Consider the following 18,585-nt stretch of genomic DNA (forward strand, 5'->3'; position numbering starts at 1 on the left):
GACTTACCCTCGGTTTAGGGGGCTTACCCTGAGTTTTAGTGGGGCTACCGTCTTGCTTGTACCGCTCCATAATTCCTGGGTGAGATCAGAATACCGTTTAGCGATGTGACCCTTCATGCCTGCCGCAAATATCAATGGTAAAACACTGTTGGCTTACAGTACTGGCATTCCAGCGATTTTTAACCTACCATTTTTAATATGCAACATTAACTGCCTGGCAAAGAGAAATCGTTTCAATTTTATGTTTTTGGGTTAGCGAAAATCAGTTAAAGCTGTTAAAGTAAGAGTAAAAAAACTTGGAACTTTTTTGCTGTCGTCAATCATAACCTATTTACTCACACTATCGTAGTTTTTCAAAAATCTGTTCAAGATGTTTATAGTTTTATGAAGCAAAAAAGTAGAAGCCATTTCTAACTGTAATCAATAAGAATAAAATGTGATTAAATATTTGCATTTCCGAAAACAGCTTGAGCCTGTAGAAAGGGGCTGTATTTACAGGTCCAGGCTTGAGACTTTTAGTTGAGGTTTGCTCACCAAGCGGGTTTGTTCGGTTGAGTTCGTAGAGATGTTTCTCTGCCAGGAAGTATTGAGTCAGGGGTTGAGTGTTGCTGAGACATTGGATGCTGGAGTTCATGAAACATGTGTTGCCAAGGTTACTGAGACCCGAGGTCCCTCGCAGAACCGAAACTAGAGGGCAGCAAAGGATGGTTCCATGTGGGTATTCACACAACTATTGAAGTAAGCAAGTACTTACCTGCTGACCCCTGACTCTTGACCTTCTGCTTGTGGTTCCGGGCGATTTGTGAAAGTTCTTCAGGCCAACTCATGTCAGCGTTGCGCACTAATTAACAGAACACACAGACTTGTGCTTAGCGAGTATACAAACGCATCAAGACAGACAACATTTAGCAACAAGCACAAACAAACCCACTCAGACAGACAACTTTTAGCAATCAAGCACACAGAGAAATTTTAGTAACAAGTACAAATAAACACACTCCGACAGACAACACTTAGCAACAAGCACAAACAAAAAAATACACTCCGACAGACAACACTTAGCAACAAGCACAAACCCATACACTCAGCCAGACAACTTTCAGCAACAAGCACAAACCTATACAATCAGACAGACAACATTTTGCAACAAGCACAAACCCATACACTCAGACAGACAACTTTCAGCAACAAGCACAAACCTATACAATCAGACAGACAACATTTTGCAACAAGTACAAACCCATACACTCAGACAGACAACTTTCAGCAACAAGCACAAACCCATACACTCAGACAGACAACATTTTGCAACAAGCACAAACCTATACAATCAGACAGACAACATTTTGCAACAAGCACAAACAAACAAACACACTCAGACAGACAACACTTAGCAACAAGCACAAACCCATACACTCAGACAGACAACTTTCAGCAACAAGTACAAACCTATACAATCAGACAGAGAACATTTTGCAACAAGTACAAACCTATACATTTAGACAGAGAACATTTTGCAACAAGCACAAACTTTCAGCAACAAGCACAAACCCATACACTCAGACAGACAACTTTCAGCAACAAGCACAAACCTATACAATCAGACAGACAAATTTTGCAACAAGCACAAACAAACACACTCAAACAGACAACATTTTGCAACAAGCACAAACCTATACAATCAGACAGACAACATTTTGCAACAAGAACAAACCTATACAATCAGACAGACAACATTTTGCAACAAGCATAAACAAACAAACACACTCAGACAGACAACACTTAGCAACAAGCACAAACCCATACACTCAGACAGACAACTTTCAGCAACAAGCACAAACCTATACAATCAGACAGACAACATTTTGCAACAAGCAAAAACAAACACACTCAAACAGACAACATTTTGCAACAAGCACAAACCTATACAATCAGACAGACAAATTTTAGTAACAATCACAAACAAACACACTCAAACAGACAACATTTAGCAACAAGCACAAACAAACAAACACACTCAGACAGACAACACTTAGCAACAAGCACAAACCCATACACTCAGACAGACAACTTTCAGCAACAAGCACAAACCCATACACTCAGACAGACAACATTTTGCAACAAGCACAAACAAACAAACACACTCAGACAGACAACACTTAGCAACAAGCACAAACCCATACACTCAGACAGACAACTTTCAGCAACAAGCACAAACCTATACAATCAGACAGACAACATTTTGCAACAAGCAAAAACAAACACACTCAAACAGACAACATTTTGCAACAAGCACAAACCTATACAATCAGACAGACAAATTTTAGTAACAATCACAAACAAACATACTCAAACAGACAACATTTAGCAATAGGCACAAACAAACAAACACACTCAGACAGACAACACTTAGCAACAAGCACAAACCCATACACTCAGACAGACAACATTTTGCAACAAGCACAAACCTATACAATCAGACAGACAACATTTTGCAACAAGCACAAACCCATACACTCAGACAGACAACTTTCAGCAACAAGCACAAACCTATACAATCAGACAGACAACATTTTGCAACAAGTACAAACCCATACACTCAAACAGACAACATTTTGCAACAAGCACAAACCTATACAATCAGACAAACAACATTTTGCAACAAGAACAAACCTATACAATCAGACAGACAACATTTTGCAACAAGCACAAACCTATACAATCAGACAGACAACATTTTGCAACAAGCACAAACAAACACACTCAAACAGACAACATTTTGCAACAAGCACAAACCTATACAATCAGACAAACAACATTTTGCAACAAGCACAAACCTATACAATCAGACAGACAACATTTTGCAACAAGCACAAACCTATACAATCAGACAGACAACATTTTGCAACAAGCACAAACCCATAGACTCAGACAAACAACTTTCAGCAACAAGCACAAACCTATACAATCAGACAGACAACATTTTGCAACAAGCACAAACCTACACAATCAGACAGACAACATTTTGCAACAAGCACAAACAAACAAACTCAAACAGACAACATTTTGCAACAAGCACAAACCTATACAATCAGACAGACAACATTTTGCAAAAAGCACAAACCTATACAATCAGACAGACAACATTTTGCAACAAGCACAAACAAACACACTCAAACAGACAACATTTTGCAACAAGCACAAACCTATACAATCAGACAGACAACATTTTGCAACAAGTACAAACCTATACAATCAGACAGACAACATTTTAGTAACAATCACAAACAAACACACTCAAACAGACAACATTTAGCAACAAGCACAAACAAACAAACACACTCAGACAGACAACACTTAGCAACAAGCATAAACCCATACACTCAGACAGACAACTTTCAGCAACAAGCACAAACCTATACAATCAGACAGACTACATTTTGCAACAAGCACAAATCTATACAATTACACAGACAACATTTTGCAACAAGCACAAACCTATACAATTAGACAGACAACATTTTGCAACAAGCACAAACCTATACAATCAGACAGACAACATTTTGCAACAAGCACAAACCTATACAATCAGACAGACAACTTTTAGCAAAAAGCACAAACCTATACAATCAGACAGACAACATTTTGCAACAAGCACAAACCTATACAATCAGACAGACAACTTTCAGCAACAAGCACAAACCTATACAATCAGACAGACAACATTTTGCAACAAGCGCAAACCTATACAATCAGACAGACAACTTTCAGCAACAAGCATAAACAAACAAACACACTCAGACAGACAACACTTAGCAACAAGCACAAACCCATACACTCAGACAGACAACTTTCAGCAACAAGCACAAACCTATACAATCAGACAGACTACATTTTGCAACAAGCACAAATCTATACAATTACACAGACAACATTTTGCAACAAGCACAAACCTATACAATTAGACAGACAACATTTTGCAACAAGCACAAACCTATACAATCAGACAGACAACATTTTGCAACAAGCACAAACCTATACAATCAGACAGACAACTTTTAGCAAAAAGCACAAACCTATACAATCAGACAGACAACATTTTGCAACAAGCACAAACCTATACAATCAGACAGACAACTTTCAGCAACAAGCACAAACCTATACAATCAGACAGACAACATTTTGCAACAAGCACAAACCTATACAATCAGACAGACAACTTTTAGCAACAAGCACAAACCTATACAATCAGACAGACAACATTTTGCAACAAGCACAAACCTATACAATCAGACAGACAACTTTCAGCAACAAGCATAAACAAACAAACACACTCAGACAGACAACACTTAGCAACAAGCACAAACCCATACACTCAGACAGACAACTTTCAGCAACAAGTACAAACCTATACAATCAGACAGACAACTTTTTGCAACAAGCACAAACCTATACAATCAGACAGACAACATTTTGCAACAAGCGCAAACCTATACAATCAGACAGACAACATTTTGCAACAAGCACAAACCTATACAATCAGACAGACAACTTTCAGCAACAAGTACAAACCTATACAATCAGACAGACAACTTTTTGCAACAAGCACAAACTTACCTTCGAGTAATATCTGGGCGTTGTCGGCGATCTTGAGCGTCTCAAGTTTTGCTGACTCATCCTCCAGCAAGTTGGCATTGTTCTGCAACAATCAAAGCATTGTTATTAATGTGTTCGTTGGCCTTACCACAAGGTGTCGCACCTCGTCGAGTAGGTTCCACAGGCGCATGTTGTCCAGCGGAACCCGAAGCCGGGTCGACAAGAACGTGCTCACTTGCCCCACCGTGTGGCGGCGACTGAAGGTGGCTCGGTGCATCACGTGACGTTTCGGCGTCGAACCGCTCCCTGCAACAATCGCCATTGTTCAAACACAATCACTTGCCAACAAACAAACAAGTGGTGACGTCATTACCGATGACGTAGTTGAGCGATTGTTTGAGGATTCCCATCGGTGTGGCGCCCCCTAGCGGACCTCCTGACGTTGAATATTGTTGGACTTGGGGCGTCGTTTGCAGCTGCGAGACAAACACCATTGTTGGTTCATTGTGACGTAATTGAGCAGCTGAGATTGTTCGTTTTAATGTAATTTAAGTTACGATTAGGAACTTAGTGCAGCAACAAAGGTTAGGGTAATACAATTCACAAGTTTAAGGAAATTTTAATCTCAACCATTTTTTAAACAAATCCTCTTAAATAATTAAAAAAAAATCGGTTGATATCTTGACAGCGAGATTTTTGGTTGATGGTTCGGAAATAATTTACAAAGTAAACAATGCTGTTTTGATTTATTGTTTTGTGGGTATTCCCCGAACCTGGTGCCGCAGCAGGACAATGTGGAGCCGGTGAATCTCGAGCCAGGGACTTTCCCCTGGGTTCGGGGCCGGGACGATCCGGGGCAGACTCGGGGATCCCCCGTACCTGGAAAAACAACAAGGATTGTGACGTAACTGAATCATGTTTGTGACGTAACTGAGGCAGGCAACTTTATCAGAAACAAAGTTTATAAAAGTGTTCAAAGCAGTCACTTATAACCAGAGATGATAAATTACCATCCAAACATCAGATTAAACAAAAACGCTACATTAAACGAAACACCAGATTAACCAAAAACACCAGCTTAACCCAAAACAGCACATTAAACAAAACAACCAAATTAAACAAAACAACCAGATTAAACAAAACAACCAGATTAAACAAAACAACCAGATTAAACAAAACAACCAAATTAAACAAAACAACCAAATTAAACAAAACAACCAGATTAAACAAAACAACCAAATTAAACAAGCAACCAAATTAAACAAGCAACCAAATTAAACAAAACAACAAAATTAAACAAGCAACCAAATTAAACAAAACAACCAAATTAAACAAACAACCAAATTAAACAAACAACCAGATTAAACAAAACACCAAATTAAACAAAACAACCAAATTAAACAAGCAACCAAATTAAACCAGAACTGACCAGTGATGCAAGGCTCTCCACACAGGTTCTGGTAGAATCTCGTAATCCACTCCCCGCTCCAAACCATCCTTGATTCTTCCACCTTCGTCCGTCAAAGTACCAACCTAAACAACAAATGAAGTGAGGGTTACAAGATGTTTGGGAATGCACGGTGACGCTGCAGACACGTCATAACGAACTATGTGACGTCATAACGAATTATGTGACGTATTCCATCTTTACACAAACCACTTGACAATGTCAACACAATGTATCTTGGTTTGTCTCCCTTGTTTATTTCAACATCGCATATTTAAAGGTTTTGTTTAAAGCATCCGCACACAGTGACAAAGACACGTATGTATACAGATATATAGACACGCAATGACAAAGACACGCATGTATACTAGGGTTGTTCAAAAAAACACATTTTTGTCAAATTTCAGTGGGGACCCCCTGGAATTGTTAGGTTGCGTCTAAAACCCCACAAACCAAATCTGAGCACGTTTGGTTCAGTATTGACCGTGCTACGTCAATTTGAAAATTCAGATTTGGGATAAAATTAAAAAAAAAAATTAATTGTCCTCCCCATAAAAAAATTTTTTTTCTTCTTTTGCTGCATTGCTTTGCAATTGAATAGCCATAAATCAACCTGTTTTGCAGTAAAAAAGTGAGTAGTCATGGTACAAATGTCACATTTCAACAACATTTGTAGGCTGTTATGTATGAAAAATGGCTTAAAATTTTTAAATAAAGTAGATGCAGCAAACATGACATCAAATTAATATAATAGTGCATTTAATAATTCACACAATTATATCAATTACTTATCTAAAGTTCAAAAAATGCGCTGAAAAGCCATTTTTCATACATAACAGCCTAACAAATGTTGTTGAAATGTGACATTTGTACCATGACTACTCACTTTTTTACTGCAAAACAGGTTAATTTATGGCTATTCAATTGCAAAGCAATGCAGCAAAAGAAGAAAAAAAATTTTGTTATGGGGAGGACAATTAATTTTTTTCAATCTGAATTTTCAAATTGACGTAGCACGGTCAATACTGAACCAAACGTGCTCAGATCCATTTTGTGTGGTTTTTAGACGCAACCTAACAATTCCAGGGGGTCCCCGTTGAAATTTGACAAAAAAGTGTTTTTTTGAACAACCCTAATGTATACAGATATATAGACACACAGTGACGGACAAACCTTTAGAGATTCGTCTGCGATGATGGGCGAGTTGTTGATTGGGCCGGGTACCAGGGGGGTATTGTTGGCCATCGCAGGGGGTTTATTCATCCGGTGGGCCTTACCGGGATGCCTGGATGTTCCCCTACTCACATCTGGAATTAACAAAAATAGAAACAAAACATTAGAAACTCATGGATTCTTGGTGAACCTAATAATATAGTTTGTAGTTGCGCAACATGTGTGTAACGTAAACATATTCTCACACAAACCTATAGAACACTCACCGCTGCCAACCGTGTCAGTGCTTTGCGTCGAGGCGATTGTGTCGACTGACTGGGATTTTGTCATCTTGCCATCAGAGGGAAGCAAAGAGTCAGTCTTCACATAACAAAGTAAGTTTTACTATTTGGGTTGCTTAAACTTAACCAGGCAACCAATAATTGTGCACAAATTCAAAATGCCATTCGTAGTTTACAGTTTCAAAATGCTAATTCTCCATATGAACTAAAATGAGCGTACTTACATTGTAGTGAGCGTACTTACATTGTAGTGAGCGTACTTACATTGTAGTGAGCGTACTTACATTGTAGTGAGAGTGTACTTACATTGTAGTGAGCGTACTTACATTGTAGTGAGCGTACTTACATTGTAGTGAGAGTGTACTTACATTGTAGTGAGCGTACTTACATTGTAGTGAGAGTACTTACATTGTAGTGAGTGTACTTACATTGTAGTGAGAGTGTACTTACAATGTAGTGAGCATACTTACATTGTAGTGAGCGTACTTACATTGTAGTGAGCGTACTTACATTGTAGTGAGCGTACTTACATTGTAGTGAGCGTACTTACATTGTAGTGAGCGTACTTACATTGTAGTGAGCGTACTTACATTGTAGTGAGCGTACTTACATTGTAGTGAGCGTACTTACATTGTAGTGAGCGTACTTACATTGTAGTGAGCGTACTTACAATGTAGTGAGAGTACTTACATTGTAGTGAGAGTACTTACATTGTAGTGAGTGTACTTACATTGTAGTGAGCGTACTTACATTGTAGTGAGCGTACTTACATTGTAGTGAGCGTACTTACATTGTAGTGAGCGTACTTACAATGTAGTGAGAGTACTTACATTGTAGTGAGAGTACTTACATTGTAGTGAGTGTACTTACATTGTAGTGAGAATGTACTTACATTGTAGTGAGCGTACTTACATTGTAGTGAGCGTACTTACATTGTAGTGTAGTGAGCGTACTTACATTGTAGTGAGCGTACTTACAGTGTAGTGAGCGTACTTACAGTGTAGTGAGCGTACTTACAGTGTAGTGAGCGTACTTACAGTGTAGTGAGCGTACTTACATTGTAGTGAGCGTACTTACATTGTAGTGAGAGTACTTACATTGTAGTGAGAGTACTTACATTGTAGTGAGTGTACTTACAATGTAGTGAGAGTACTTACATTGTAGTGAGCGTACTTACATTGTAGTGAGCGTACTTACAGTGTAGTGAGCGTACTTACATTGTAGTGAGCGTACTTACATTGTAGTGAGCGTACTTACATTGTAGTGAGAGTGTACTTACAATGTAGTGAGAGTACTTACATTGTAGTGAGCGTACTTACATTGTAGTGAGCGTATTTACATTGTAGTGAGCGTACTTACATTGTAGTGAGCGTACTTACATTGTAGTGAGCGTACTTACATTGTAGTGAGCGTACTTACAATGTAGTGAGCGTACTTACATTGTAGTGAGCGTACTTACATTGTAGTGAGCGTACTTACATTGTAGTGAGCGTACTTACATTGTAGTGAGCGTACTTACATTGTAGTGAGCGTACTTACATTGTAGTGAGCGTACTTACATTGTAGTGAGCGTACTTACATTGTAGTGAGCGTACTTACAATGTAGTGAGAGTACTTACATTGTAGTGAGAGTACTTACATTGTAGTGAGTGTACTTACATTGTAGTGAGTGTACTTACATTGTAGTGAGAGTGTACTTACATTGTAGTGAGCGTACTTACATTGTAGTGAGCGTACTTACATTGTAGTGAGTGTACTTACATTGTAGTGAGCGTACTTACATTGTAGTGAGCGTACTTACATTGTAGTGAGCGTACTTACATTGTAGTGAGCGTACTTACAATGTAGTGAGAGTACTTACATTGTAGTGAGAGTACTTACATTGTAGTGAGTGTACTTACATTGTAGTGAGAGTGTACTTACAGTGTAGTGAGCGTACTTACATTGTAGTGAGTGTAGGCCTGCCAATGTTTCCACCACTTTCCAGCCACAATGAACCAGGTCTCACTTGGCTTGTATCCGTAGTGACTCGATCTAAAAGCAGAAGTTAATAAGCGATCGCCATAACATTAGCTGCCTATGAATTTCAGTGTGGAGGAGTAAACTAGCACACTTAGCATGAAATGCATGTTGTCTTTCCAATAATTAAGCTGGTGTTGCTACTAGTTAAGTTTTTATAGCCTTTTGTTATTGCAAGTAAAGTTATGTTTATCACGGTTCTTTGATGTCTTTCAATTAATGCAGAGTTGATAAAACACCAAAGAACATGATTAACAATCTTTTATTCATGAATAGGATTTTTTACACTCATTTTGTTAATGAAACCCAATGTTTTAAAATAAAACATAGCTTTGGCTTCTTGTAAATGGAATAGCCACTATAGTTAGATGTCAGTCAATAAACTTCGAGAGCCAACTTAATAATGCTTTTTAGATTCTGTGTTTGTTAAGTCTAATGTTATCCATTCTATTGAAACTCTTTTACTTCATGATATATAAATATTGTTGTACGCCTTCTTGCATCCACCAACCTCTGCATCCATCCCCTGATGATCGATCCTTCCTCCAGGGGAGTTGACGGCTGCAGACCGAGGATCACGTGACAGATCTCCACCACGATGCGCAGCAGGTTGCTAGGCAACGGGTCCTCCAAGCTCCACAGCTGGTACTCCTCCAGGGAAATACCCTCCTGCGTGGATGAAAAAGTTAAATTACGAATAAGAAATCTAAAATGTGAAAAAGATGTATAATCCTGCAACTTGAATTTTTTATACTTGAATAATTTTTTTCATTTCAATATGTCATAATGATGGCAAAGATTGCAATGTCATTACAATATTAATTTACTAATGTAATTTGAATTGGAAAGGAAACAAAAAATAAGTTTGATACTTCCAATTATCCACAATTGATGAACTGGTGAAAGTTTGTAACTTTTAAGACAATCAAATTGTTTTTTGACAAACAAACCAAATTGGAAACCAGTAATATTTTAACCTAACATTAGAATCCCAGTGAGACACCCAACATTATAATCTAGGCCAGTGTCCCTAATCTGCTGAGTCAAATTTTGTGAATGTGATCAACATATAAAGGTGAATCAATTATATTGATGTTTGTATTTAAAGCGCTACCGACTAAAATGCAACACATTATCAGCAGTGATCAGTGACAAACTGTGGTAAGCTTGCAAAGTTGAACCACCGATGCATATTATGTCAGAACAGATCCTTCACGCTTAGTTAAGCAGAAAAGACCAAACAGCCTAACAACAGTAGAAAACAAATGCTTACTAAGCATTAGGAGCATTCCCAATCATAATTTGCTTGCTGCAGTAATTGTATTCACTGTTATTTTGTGGAATGTTGCTTGCATGGTTTGTGATTTAGATTTTCACTCATTCTAAATCTTCTATTAAACATTGCATTTTACAAAAACAGCATTATCTATCCAGGGATGGCGAACCTTTTCATCATGCGGGTCACTAACACGACCTTAATCCTTACAAAATGCACAAGTGCTCATATATTTAATCATTTGCTAATTTTATGCAAAACTCTGCTGCTGCGTCGTTCTAAGTGTTATTTATTTTTTCAAGGTTTGGGATGATTTTCATTCAGATTCCCTCAAATATTAAAAACCCAAATAGTTAACAAATGCTGCAGCATTTTATATGGGATTACAGGAGTTCAGCAGAAAGCTTTTCGGCATGGTTTATTGGTTTCAGGGTTTTTAGAACTTTTAGTTTGCAAACTCTTAATTTCCCTTAAAAGATCGTCACCCTTTACGCCAGGGGTTCACAGCCGTTTTGTGACCTCGTACCACTTGGACGCTCTGTACTGACACGCGTACCACTTTTCGCAGAACAACTAATTTGATCGAATTGTATTTTATTCAGAAGAAGAATATTGTCCTATTTTTAGCTTACAACTAGCATTATTCTGATGTAGCTGAAGCTATAAAACAGTAGATGATATTTATCAAGAGCAATCAAAGTATATCTATTTCTATATTTGACATAATTAACGCCTACTGTCCCACAGCGTTGTACGGGATTTGAAACAACTGTGCACAATTGACATGACCTGTATTTTGAAGATCTTATTGTTATGAAACAACAGAAATAGTTACGTAACAATTAGAATAGGCTTTGGTATTATTTTTTTGTAAACAAAACCAGATAAACAAAGTATAAAGTTGTGAATCCATTTTTCATGAAAAAAACGGAAGCTACTCGTGTACCACCTAAAAAAACTAGTTGGGGCATTGTGGTAATCGTTTGTATTTTGGCAAACAGACTACGCCATTCTCCGGCAGGGCGAATAAACATGAAACAGTTTAGGAAATACTGACCTAAATATTATATAAAAGATGTGTCCGAAGCAGACAATCAAGAAATATTCTGTTGTCAAAAAAACTTTTAATAAATTAAAAAGGGTGAAAAACTTAATTTTTTGACACCCTTGCACTATCCAACTACAACTAACTTGTATAAGTCATTCAGTTTTATTTTTTTCCAGGTCACAAATTTTAAGGTGATTTTAATCTGTCCTTCAGAATTTCAACAAAGTATGCAGAGTTTATGTACAAGCATGTGTGAGTAAAAGGAAAAGTTTATTTTGCTATATAACTGGTTTAAATGTTCTATGTTTTCCTTGCTCTCATGTGGTTTGATATTGGTTTATCCCTTGCTCTGTAGTTTAACCTCAAGCAGTAAGGGTCGCTACAGTTGCTTACATATAGTAATATTTTTACTATATTTAATATTGTTGCTGTTTCTTTTCATATTAAATAAATTGCATAAGTTCTGTAAATTATCAGACTTTGTTAAAGTTGATTAACCTTTGATGCTGATTGGTTCATGACGCGACGGACAACTTCCTCAACCCTCTCTTTCTTTGACTCGTGTTGTGAGAAGCAAGTTTGCATCAGGTTGGCGTCCTCCACTTGCAAAAGCAACTCAGCCATCGCTGTCATCTCAACCTCGTTCAGTTTATTGTCGCGGTCAGCGTCAAATATTTTAAAGCAAACTGAATAAACAAAATGTTGATTTTAACAAAATTGTAAAGCCATATCATCCAATAATATCAACTTGTGAGAATAAGTAATGATATCATATTAGTGTAAAATACAATTAGAATAAAAATGAAACAAAATCACAAATTCTATAATAAAAAGAAAGCAGGATATACCAATTGCTTTTGAAAAGCTGTGTATTGTGTTCTAACTATTTAAGTATTGCTGCAATTTTTGCAGACTGTTTCTCTTCAGGCCAAATTTGCAATAAGAAAAGGTTATAGCACTGAAACAGCCATTCTGTTGTTTCACAATGATAATATTAACTAATGAATGACCAGACTCAACAATAGTAAGTAGTTTTGTTGTGCTTCAACTGCTACGTTTACTGTTGATTTAAAAGTTTTAAATGGAGGATGTTTAAGATATTTAACCAGCTGTGACTTACAGAAGGTACATAAAAAAACACAACTAACTAATTCTAATTTACAACCCACAAAAAAGGGGAACAGGCTTGACCAGTATGGCAGAAGGCTGGCGACTTGGCAACTATGGCTGAAGCATCAGCCAGAAAAAAAGAATATTTTTTTGTGCTTTTTAATCGGATTTGGAGCTGCATGTTTTCACACAAGTTCGACTGAAAACAGCTTATCTATAACAGTTTTAGAGTAAGAAAAGCAGACATGTGCACCCCAAGTTGTACCTTCACATGTATTTGTTAATGACATAATGTCACAAAAATGTGCACCTTCGGCGCACTGTTTTCTTGTCTAATTTTATTAATACCCTCGTTTATCACCAAAAGGTTGATACATTCCTTAGGCAAACACATTATTTAAGTTTGGGGGTGCGACAAAAACTGAAGAATTTAGGCCAAAAATGCTTGTCACTAGAAGGCTGGCAGAAGCCTTTTTTTGACAACCTCGTTTGAGATGCTGTCAACCAGAAAACTGGAAATCGGATGTATTGGAATTTCCATATTAAATCATCGCATAAATTTAAAGTTTGTGATTACCCAGCTCATATTTTTGTAATTTTTACTCTGTGCAAAATATAGTCCTAAAATAGTTTGCAAACAAATTTACACAAATACCCCTGTTAAGAATTTGCTTCGTAAATACTGGCAACTAATTGTAAGCTGACGGACAACTCTAATTCAGAAGTAAAGCGTCTTACAAAGATGATTTATAGTTTGAAAAGTTCCTTCACTTAAGTGTGAAGTCTCACTTGTTTGACTTGTGCATTTAACAGTGAAAAACAATTATCAATTAACATTGCCCATATTGGCAATAGTAGGTACAAACAACAACTAATTATGAACTTACACTTTTGTCTTTCTGCAGTGGGACCACGACAGCAAGCGGAAACACCACACGATATCTCCTTGAAGTCGATGTGTCCGTCAGCATTTTCATCAAACGCAGCAAACAAACCTGAACAAATGAAAAAAACAACAACATTATAATAAACTGAGACACAGAAGTTTAGCTTCCAAAATGCAATGTTTATAAACATTTTTGTTTATTCATCGTTTTAATAACAGAAATCCTTAATTAAATGACATAAAATTGCCCGCAATCAAATATGGTGCAAATAATTGACTTTACAATTTGCATTCATGTTCAAATATAATACAAATATTTGTAAAATCAAAACCACTTTTTGTTTGAGTGATAAAAATAGCAACTCTTAGCATTCAGATTCAGATTCAATTTATTTTTGTGCATGTTTGCAAACATCGAAAAAAACAAAATAACATAAATAATAACACAAGGACAGCGAAAGGACCATTCGGTCATCGAGTCGAGCTGCCCCTTGCATTGTTAAAATTACTAAAAATTACTTAACAAACGTTTTAAACCATTAAACCATTTTTAGTGTTATTTAGCTGTACTCTAGTTTAAATACCACTGGCCTGTACAAATAAGCAATTAGTGCTTTAAAACTGCAGGAATTAGCAATTCATTAACTTTTAACAAGCAAAGAATTACACCATCATCAAATGGTAGAGGTTCGTGAATTATATTTTATGAGCAACCATCAAACAGCAGAGTTAAGTTTTGTGAAGTGAGGTACCTTGAACGAGTGCAGGTGGTAGCGGAGGTGAAACGAGGGACTGGAAAAGTGCGATGTCGAAACGACCACTTTTTGATTGCGACTTGAGCTGCCAATATCGCTTCTCAAGCTCTGTGATGTCAGACTCTTCAACTGGAAAGTTAATGTTTAATTTATAGGTTTGTGCCACACAACAAACATTCCCTGATCAGGCGATAATCATAACGGCCTGATTTCCTTGAGGATATGTTCATTTTATCACTGTTAGCTTTGGTGAGCTTAAGCGACAATAAACAATTTTAACAGAACATAAATAGATGTAAAAAACATTAAAATAAAGTCCTCAGGTAAATATATTTTGACGAAAAATAACCGCTCTCTAAGCTTTATTCTTAACCAATAATAACACAACAAAATATTTCAAATAGAATATATAATTTGTTCAACATTTTGTTACTGTTCTTTAAAAGGAACAGATATTATTAGTTTAGCAACATCACTAAACAGGTGAAGAATTGCAGAAGACTCACGATGTGTGACGCCGGCGAGGGTTTGGTAGAAGTTGGGCATCTCATTGTGGTCAGTGAGGCTCACTACAACGCCTCCGGTGTTCACAAGCCATCGAGTGACCGATGTTATTGTTGAGTATTCCATAATCCACACTCGGAACTGGTCGTACGTCACTTTGTCAATCTAAATAAACTCCAATGATTAAACATTGTTTTAAGTGTAGAACATGTGCATACAATCGAGGGCAAAACAAAATCAGTTAATATCACAAGTATTTAACTCAGATGTAGATTTTAAGTTATCCCGGGAAATTCTGGATATTTTATAGGTTTGGCTTAGATCTAACATCACATTTCAATGTAGAATACTTCAACATAAAAACTTTCTTTCATATTTGTGTCCATGTTATGTTTTAGATAGAGCAATGAATCACACTTTGTTTAGCAATTTTAAATACTTATTATACTAAAGTTTTTACAATATCAATCAACCTATTTATAATAGTTTTGGGTTAAATGATTTAACTAGCAATTGAATTAATTTGATATCAAGCAAGTTTTGGAATAATGAAATGATTTCATGTTTTAAGTGAAATCAATCAATTTATATTTGATATAAGTTTTGTGCACAGAGACTTTTGAATAATTTATTATCTTCATTTAAAATGTGTTGTGTGATATTACTCACAGTCTTAAACAACTTGAATGCTTCAAAGGGCAGATCAGTTTTTTCGCAAGCCGACACCATGGCTGACATGCTCTGGCTTGTAACGTAGGCTCCGTGTTCGTCGCAATAAACAGCGAACACAACTGAAACAAACATAAAGTCACTTCCTCAAATGTCGGCAGCAAATTAATTGCCAACTGTAGCTGATGAAATATTATAGAGAAACTTGGAAATAAGCAATCCATGCTGGTTAGTGGCTTAAAGTTCATCAACCAAAAATGACACATGACATAAAAATATATTTGTCTTAAGGTCAATGATTTCCAAACATTATCTGAGATTGCTTTCTAGAGGAAACTAAAGTGTAAATAAACATATTTCGTAGATAAACCTGACCATGAGCCCAACACAAATGTTCAAACAACCAAAACAATTTAGTAGTATTTTGCCTTGAATAAAAAATTTTGTTAGACATTTTGTTCAAAAAAATATCTGTCAATGTGCCCGACAATACAATTTTATTACTATGAGCAAATCCAAACCCAAGGATATATGAAGCTTTATTGGCAAACTAAGAGCAAGGTCTTTTTAAAATTTCCTTAAAAATCAAAGCATCTCAGTCTAAAATTTTGCTTAGGAACAACATAATTAAATTGAAGTTAGGGAAAAAGGTTTAGGTAACTGATCTAAAATAAATAATAATTGGCTGCTAGGTGCACCTTGACAAAGTGCGATATGCACAACAAAATAGAAGGCTGTAGCTGGTATGACCAGGTGAGTATTAACACAACATTTTGAAAAAATATATTTAGGAAATAGTGTTAGGTGCCTGATGACTACAGTAAATACAACTTTCGGCAGAAGGGACCAAGTAATATTTGGTGTAGCAAAAAGCATCTTTAACAACTTACGCTTTAATCTTTCCTCCGATCTTCCTCTAGTGAGCAAGGTCAAGGTTACGAGAAGGTCACGGAACGACATTCCCCGAGTGTTGGTCGACATAATTGTAAATATCCTCTGCACAAGATAATACAAGTTAAACCACTCAAAAGAACATCCGCAAAATGCAAATTGATGTCGCAGCAACAATGTAATGCTTCTAATAAACATAGAAAGGCAGGAAATAGAGTGTTTGAATATAATCAGCTGCGAGAAAATACAAGTGATGTTAAATCAGTCAAACACCAAAATCACTTTGCTGTAAATGAATCTTTATAAATAACTTGTATGTGGAAAAAACACTTGTAAAATAACATTACCATAAATACAACCAGTTATTGCGCAACCCAAACTAGCATGTTGTTTCAGGTTTGTTAAAGCAAAACTTTGAATAACAACTACCAAACAAACTAATAAACAACACGCTACGCTGATACCACCCAATGTGTGTAAAATTGTGGATTGTAATGACATGTGGCCACGACAAAAATGAAACTCTTGACAATTTCCCTCATTAGAAATGTGTTTAGCAGATGAATATTGGGAGACATAACCCAGTCAAAATGCATTAACCAAGCTTTCAACAATAGAAAACTAATATTCTGTTTGACATTTAGGCACAAAACACACTTTTAGAACTTTATGGGAATTTGTTTCAGCACAAAGTGAGGATACATTACATTAGTACATTTATCATGAAACATACAAGTCACAAGCAAACAATTATCACCTGAGCTAACTTGGTTGGCACATTTTCTCCGAGCACATCTCTAATGAAGACAAGTTCCTTCATGATCCCAACGTATCCACATGCTCGCTTGTAAGCCTCCTGTATCCGTTTCAACTCTGTGTCTGTCACTAAAACACACAAGGTGTCAGGTACACCATGGCCACCCGGCATGCATTATATAGCAGGTATACATTGGGTATGTTTATATAAATTGTTACTTACATACTTACATACTTACACCATGATCACCAAGCATGTAATATATGGCAGTTATACACTGAGTATGTTTTAGGAATTTGTAAATTGTATGCCTGGATTTTCATAAATCCATATCTATGGTTGAATTGTATTGGGATTCCGAACCTAAGATGTGCATAAAACTGGACTGCACCCCTTAAAACCTGATAATTTGGTGTTTAACACCAAAGATCTCCACAAATAGGGCCATAAAATGCAGACTGCTGCCAGGTTGGAAAGTTTGGCCTTTATCCCCCGAGCAGTAGCACTTTCAGCCGCGGTCACAGCCGCGCATTTTGTAGAAAATGTGTTTAGCCGCGCAAATCTGACTCGAGCAAACGCGCAAAACTTCTGTATGAAACTAAATTACCTAAAAATGAGTAATACTGCTAAAATATAAATATGGGTTTTAACAAATTTACTATTTACGAGAAGTATATTAACAAAATAGAAACGTTAGTATGGCTCCAGTAAAACTGACGTCACATTCATTCACTCATCACTTGTGTATAGGGATGCTCAAAGTAGAATATCGAATCCTTGGATTCAAATCCAATTCTGCCATTTATTTCGGGTAATTGAAACCGATATAATTAAATGTTTTACCGCCGATTGTTGCGCCTAATTGCACAAACGCGTGTGGTAAAAATAACCTTAACCCTGAGGTTAACATTTTACCTCTTTTAACAGCTTCATCGTAAGATAATATTGATGCTCTTGACTCTTTGGCCCCCATTATGACGAATAATCTCAAAAGCAGTTTAACAAAAATAACACTTTTTTGTTTTAATAAAATTCCATCTATATTAAACACATTATTTTCTACACAACTGAAAGAAAAAAATGCATTTTAAAAGTAAGCAATGCCTTGTCTTATTATCACATAAGCATTTGTTAATTTTATTAAAAATTCAAAGTTAAATTCATCAAACTTTA

The 18,585-nt window shown here is 36.5% G+C and overlaps 1 protein-coding gene across 2 annotated transcripts in view; it reads right to left on the bottom strand.

Moving 5' to 3' along the window:
• Positions 1-18,466, bottom strand: part of LOC146137128 (ubiquitin carboxyl-terminal hydrolase 32-like) — a 37,299-nt gene extending 18,833 nt beyond the window's left edge. The window contains exons 1-20 of one of the 2 annotated variants that reach the window (XM_083393237.1): positions 18,328-18,466; positions 17,413-17,540; positions 16,655-16,760; positions 15,765-15,886; positions 15,098-15,260; positions 14,589-14,720; positions 13,838-13,945; positions 12,339-12,526; positions 10,028-10,185; positions 9,441-9,531; positions 7,483-7,576; positions 7,217-7,350; positions 6,026-6,129; positions 5,370-5,475; positions 4,970-5,072; positions 4,760-4,902; positions 4,618-4,699; positions 755-841; positions 535-687; positions 28-119 (exon numbers count right to left, since the gene is read on the bottom strand). In XM_083393237.1, coding sequence (XP_083249363.1) covers positions 28-119; positions 535-687; positions 755-841; positions 4,618-4,699; positions 4,760-4,902; positions 4,970-5,072; positions 5,370-5,475; positions 6,026-6,129; positions 7,217-7,350; positions 7,483-7,576; positions 9,441-9,531; positions 10,028-10,185; positions 12,339-12,526; positions 13,838-13,945; positions 14,589-14,720; positions 15,098-15,260; positions 15,765-15,886; positions 16,655-16,760; positions 17,413-17,540; positions 18,328-18,385 — 2,352 coding nt within the window. In that variant the 5' untranslated portion in view covers positions 18,386-18,466. Of the gene's footprint in view, positions 1-27; positions 120-534; positions 688-754; positions 842-4,617; positions 4,700-4,759; positions 4,903-4,969; positions 5,073-5,369; positions 5,476-6,025; positions 6,130-7,216; positions 7,351-7,482; positions 7,577-9,440; positions 9,532-10,027; positions 10,186-12,338; positions 12,527-13,837; positions 13,946-14,588; positions 14,721-15,097; positions 15,261-15,764; positions 15,887-16,654; positions 16,761-17,412; positions 17,541-18,327 lie in introns of those variants that run through there. The other variant, XM_083393238.1, reaches the window with a different exon arrangement.
• Positions 18,467-18,585: the final 119 nt, after the last annotated feature.

This window comes from Ascidiella aspersa, chromosome 7, assembly GCF_963924565.1.
Source record: "Ascidiella aspersa chromosome 7, kaAscAspe10.2, whole genome shotgun sequence".
NCBI classification, from domain to species: Eukaryota; Metazoa; Chordata; class Ascidiacea; order Phlebobranchia; family Ascidiidae; genus Ascidiella; species Ascidiella aspersa.